This window comes from Setaria italica, chromosome III (assembly GCF_000263155.2).
Source record: "Setaria italica strain Yugu1 chromosome III, Setaria_italica_v2.0, whole genome shotgun sequence".
Taxonomy (NCBI): Eukaryota; Viridiplantae; Streptophyta; class Magnoliopsida; order Poales; family Poaceae; genus Setaria; species Setaria italica.
Window position 1 is genome coordinate 16197101 of NC_028452.1, and position 4966 is coordinate 16202066.

General features: G+C 50.3%; 1 protein-coding gene across 1 annotated transcript; it reads left to right on the forward strand.

The window, feature by feature from the left end:
- The first annotated feature begins 3311 nt into the window (after positions 1–3311).
- Positions 3312–4652, forward strand: LOC101786686 (abscisic acid receptor PYL4). Its single transcript, XM_004961714.2, has one exon. It carries the CDS (start codon positions 3664–3666, stop codon positions 4276–4278), a length of 615 nt encoding a protein of 204 aa, XP_004961771.1. The 5' UTR covers positions 3312–3663; the 3' UTR covers positions 4279–4652.
- Positions 4653–4966: the final 314 nt, after the last annotated feature.

The following is a 4966-nucleotide window of genomic DNA, read 5'->3' on the forward strand; positions in this document are numbered from 1 at the left end:
TCTGGGGTCTTCAAACCAAAGGTGTTCACTGATGGAACAATTCGGTACTCTAGCTACTGCTCTACAGGAGAGCCTGATGATCTAACTGAAACTCTATCTAATCCAAAGTGGACTCGTGCAATGGAAGAAGAAATAATGGCGTTACACGAAAACAACACCTGGCATCTTGTTCCTCCAAGGCAAGGAATAAATTTAATTGATTGCAAATGGGTGTACAAATTAAAGAGGAAGTCTGACGGAAGCATTGATCGATACAAGGCTCGATTGGTCGCAAAAGGCTTTAAGCAACGATATAGGATTGACTATGAAGACACCTTTAGCCCAAGATTGCTACAATAAGATTGATATTGTCTATTGCAGTATCCAAGGGTTGGTGCTTACGGCAATTAGATGTGCAGAACACATTTCTACACGGTGTTCTGGAAGAAGATGTTTACATGAAGCAACACCAGGATTTGTGGATCAATCAAATCCAAATTATATTTGTAAACTGGACAAGGCACTGTATGGATTGAAACAAGTTCCAAGAGCTTGGTACTCATGGCTGAGCACAAAATTGTGTGCTCTCGGTTTTCAATCGTCAAAGTCAGATACGTATCTCTTCATATATTCCAATGGAGATATCACTATATTCATGCTCATTTATGTAGATGATATAATTGTTACAAGTTCCTCCACTCAAGCCGTGACTGTTTTGCTTAACAAACTTCAAGAAGAGTTTGCCTTAAAAGATCTAGGAGATCTGAACTATTTCCTTGGCATAGAAGTGAAGAAGGTGAATGGCGGCTTGGAGCTTTCGCAGGGAAAGTATGCGTCTGATATCTTAACAAGGATTGGCATGCTGAAGTGCAAAAGTTCGCCTACTCCATTATCGGCAACAGAGAGATTGTCAGGAGAAGATGGCGTGTTATTGTCACCAGAGGATAGGACACGATACAGGAGCATAGTAGGAGCTTTGCAGTATCTAACTCTTACCTGGCCTGATCTTGCATATTCAGTGAATAAAGTCTATCAGTATCTACATGCTCCAACAACAGCTCATTGGAGTGCAGTAAAAAGGATCTTGTGGTATATCAAAGGAACCCATAGATATTGGTTTAATTATCAAGCCGTCCAGTTCAACCTTGCTTAGTGCATTTTCATATGCAGATTGGGTAGGCTCGATTGATGACAGGAGATCTACAGGTGGTTTTGCAATATTTGTTGGGCCTAACTTGATATCGTGGAGTGCTAGAAAGCAACCTACTGTTTCAAGGTCGAGTACAGAAGTTGAATATAAATCATTGGCAAATGTTACTGCTGAAATGATACAAGAACTTGGTGTGCAAAAAGATCAAATTCCATGCTTATGGTGTGATAATCTTGGTGCTACTTATCTCTCAGCTAATCCATTGTTTCATGCAAGGGCAAAGCACATTAAGATTGACTTTCATTTTGTGAGAGAAAGGGTTACCAGGAAACGATTGCAAATTCGGTTTATTCCCTCTAGGGATCAATTGGCAGATGGGTTTACAAAACCATTGGCAACTCAGAAGTTCATAGAGTTTTGAAACAATCTGAACCTGAGAAGCAAGATCAGTTGAGATTGCGGGAGGCTGTTAGAATAGCAGATAGTTTCGGATCATGTAATGTAATGTGCACGGATTATATAACGTGCATATGTGCACCTAGAATAGGTGTTTGTGATAGACTTGGACTCAGCTTAGAGACAGAGATAAACATGTATTAGAAACCGAGTGTCCTTGCTATACACGATGTAACCAACATGTACTCTTGATGAGGGATTCCCTTTATATAAACACGGAACCGATGGCGAGCCAGGTAAGGCAGCCACATTTACCAACCTAACACAAATCTTTCAGACGGAACATGAAATTGCCCCGCACATCTAGGTAGTAGGATAGGCGAACACTTTCTATCAAGTGAGGTGTACGACGATAGAGGGAAAGGGGAGACGATGGCGTAAAGGAACTAAAGCGTGTACTAACAATAACGACACTGAAAAGCTTTAATCATTTAGGATATTATACCACGATATACACAATGATAAGATGTATTCACCAAATGACAGCAGCACGCGAGTGCGCGCCCCAACCACTAGTTCAGATATCCGAATGAAGGCACGAAGCCATGAACGCACGGTAGCAGAGTTGGGATCCTCACGTGCCGAGTCATGAGCTGAAGCACATCGAGGCCCAGAGTCCCATAGGCCAGTGGGCCAGAGGCACGACCGCACGGGCAGACGGTAGGCGAAGCAAAACCCCCGGGGCCCCGAGTGCATTCTGACGTCTGTGAAACGGACAAATCGTAGCAGTATCTGGCTCGGTTTCACCAGACCAGATCGGATCAGATACACGCCCGGCCCCGTTCAGTCAGATGGAACGTCTTGGCGTTCTCGGGGGGCCCGTGGCCGAAGCCTTCTTCTCACCAATCACCACCACCGAAACCGAAGACGAAGCTACGGCGACAACACGATGGAACAGGCGGTGGTCGGTTGCTGTCCAGCCAGGACAGGGCTTCGACGTTCTTCCTCGCTACCCGCTCTCCCATTCGACCACTTCGATCGTGCGAGTTCGTCGAGACAGGTCGATCGCGGAGACAGGGCGAGGTATTTGCCCAGCGAGGCGCCAGTAGTGAGTGCCGGTGCGGGACACGGGACGCGACGAGTACAACCGCACGGATGGGTATCATGGATCACTCGCTCTCGGTGCCGGCCGCACCATACTCCATGCCACACCAACCAACGAAGAAGCCATCACCACCAGCGCAAAAAAACGACGAGCATTACCGTCGCCTCCTCCCGCCGCGCAACAAGTGGCCGGAGCCGGACTGACTGATCGATCGACACGCCGAGCTCGACCCGGTCCGTCATTCTAGATAACCCGCCAAGGCGCCAACTAACTTTTATCCCCCTCTTGTCATAGTTCTTTTCACAATTTCACAGAGCCTTTTGGCACGTTATATATAAAATATGTAAGTAGTATATATATTATTAACAGTGGGGGGGGGGGGAGCGGGGTTTTCGAATTCCTTGGCGAATGGCAATTAGATCGATTGATTGTTACATCTACTCCCACAAGTTGGCTCATAAACAAGATCAACCAACCTTAATAACGAATAAATCGATCCCCCCGCGATCTTCTTTATTCGCTCGCCAATGGGCATGCGCGTCGCTTTCCTCTCCCCCAATTCTAATTTGACCCTCCCAATTGGCCCCCCCGCGCTGCCCCCCTTGCGGCCTTGCCCCAACCAACCACCCCAACCCGGCCAGCTTTCCCTCCACGCCCACCACCCATTGGAAGGCTCGAGCCCGGGAAGCCAAACCGCCATCTTTCTCCCGAGAAAACTATCGGCGAGGCAACAACTCCCCCCAACTGACCCTAAAACTAGTCCCCGCAACTTGCTGAGGCCACAGTAAGGAATGGCAACTAGTGCCGCCTGCTTGTGCGTGTGCCGTGGCAAGTTGCGAGGAGGAGTGACCATGACCGCCACCACCCACTTGTTCGTCCCAGGTATATAACCGCCCGCCTCTCTCCTCCGGCTCTACCAGCTCTCTCTCTCTCCCGGTCTCGGCTCCCCTCTTGCGAATCTCCCGTGAGGAAAAATCAAGAACCTTGAGGTGGAGTAGGGGTACATAGAGGAGCAGGCAAGCAAGCAGCAGCAATGCCGTACACGGCTCCGAGGCCGTCGCCGCAGCAGCACAGCCGGATCACTGGCTGCGGCGGAGGAGGAGTGGGGAAGGCGGCGTCGCACGGGCCGTCGTGCGCGGCGGTGCCGGGGGAGGTGGCGCGGCACCACGAGCACGCGGCGCGCGCCGGGCAGTGCTGCTCGGCGGTGGTGCAGGCGATCGCGGCGCCCGTGGGGGCGGTCTGGTCGGTGGTGCGGCGCTTCGACCGGCCGCAGGCGTACAAGCACTTCATCCGGAGCTGCCGCCTCGTGGACGGTGACGGCGGCGCCGTGGGCTCCGTGCGGGAGGTGCGCGTCGTGTCGGGCCTCCCCGCCACCAGCAGCCGCGAGCGGCTCGAGATCCTCGACGACGAGCGCCGCGTGCTCAGCTTCCGGGTCGTCGGCGGGGAGCACCGACTCGCCAACTACCGGTCGGTCACCACCGTGCACGAGGCCGCCGCCGGCCACACTGTGGTGGTCGAGTCGTACGTCGTCGACGTGCCGCCCGGGAACACCGCGGACGAGACGCGCACGTTCGTGGACACCATCGTGCGCTGCAACCTCCAGTCGCTGGCGCGCACCGCCGAGCAGCTCGCTGCCGCCCTGGCGTAGCGATGCCCGTGTCAACGGCCGCCGGCCGGGGTCCGGCCTTTTTGCGGGACGTTGTTTCTTGACTTCTTCCTGCTCTTTTGCCCTATTGGGTTGGGGGAGATGGATCCATGGATTCGTTGTTCACCAGTTCTAGATTGATTTAGCTCGTGATTTGATTTTTTTTCTTTTTTTCTTTTTGGGCGACACATAGTAAAAAAATCATTTGTGTGGCTGTTGCCTGATATTTGACACCTACCCACATACATGTACAACTTTTAGTTGTCTAGCTACTTCTTGACCTTAATGTTCAAAAAAACTTCTTGACCTAGGTAAATCAAATCATCGTACTCTTAATTTACCCCGTTCTATAAAGTAAAATCACTGCTTGGTGAGCATTGTCCTTAGTTACATATGTGTAGCTGTTAGGTATTACTAGTTCCTGCAGTTGAATGCCAAATTTCTGCAGAGAAAGCTATTGAAATCTGAGGGGGAAATCCGGTAGGTGGTTCATAAGTGTTCATTCATGGGATGAATTAGATGCAGTTGCACAACACACAGCGGCACATGGACTAGAGCCGTGATGGAGTACCTGATGGGGCTTGATCAAGCATCCTAATCTCGGTTTATGTGTTGGGGAAGTACTAGCTAGAATTCATCATGAACTGCTTGTTAATATATCTACTCCATGTTGTGTACAAAGTTACACCAC

Excerpts from the sequence above, each read along its gene's own strand:
- LOC101786686 (XM_004961714.2), top strand. The coding sequence starts at position 3,664 with ATGCCGTACACGGCTCCGAGGCCGTCGCCGCAGCAGCACAGCCGGATC.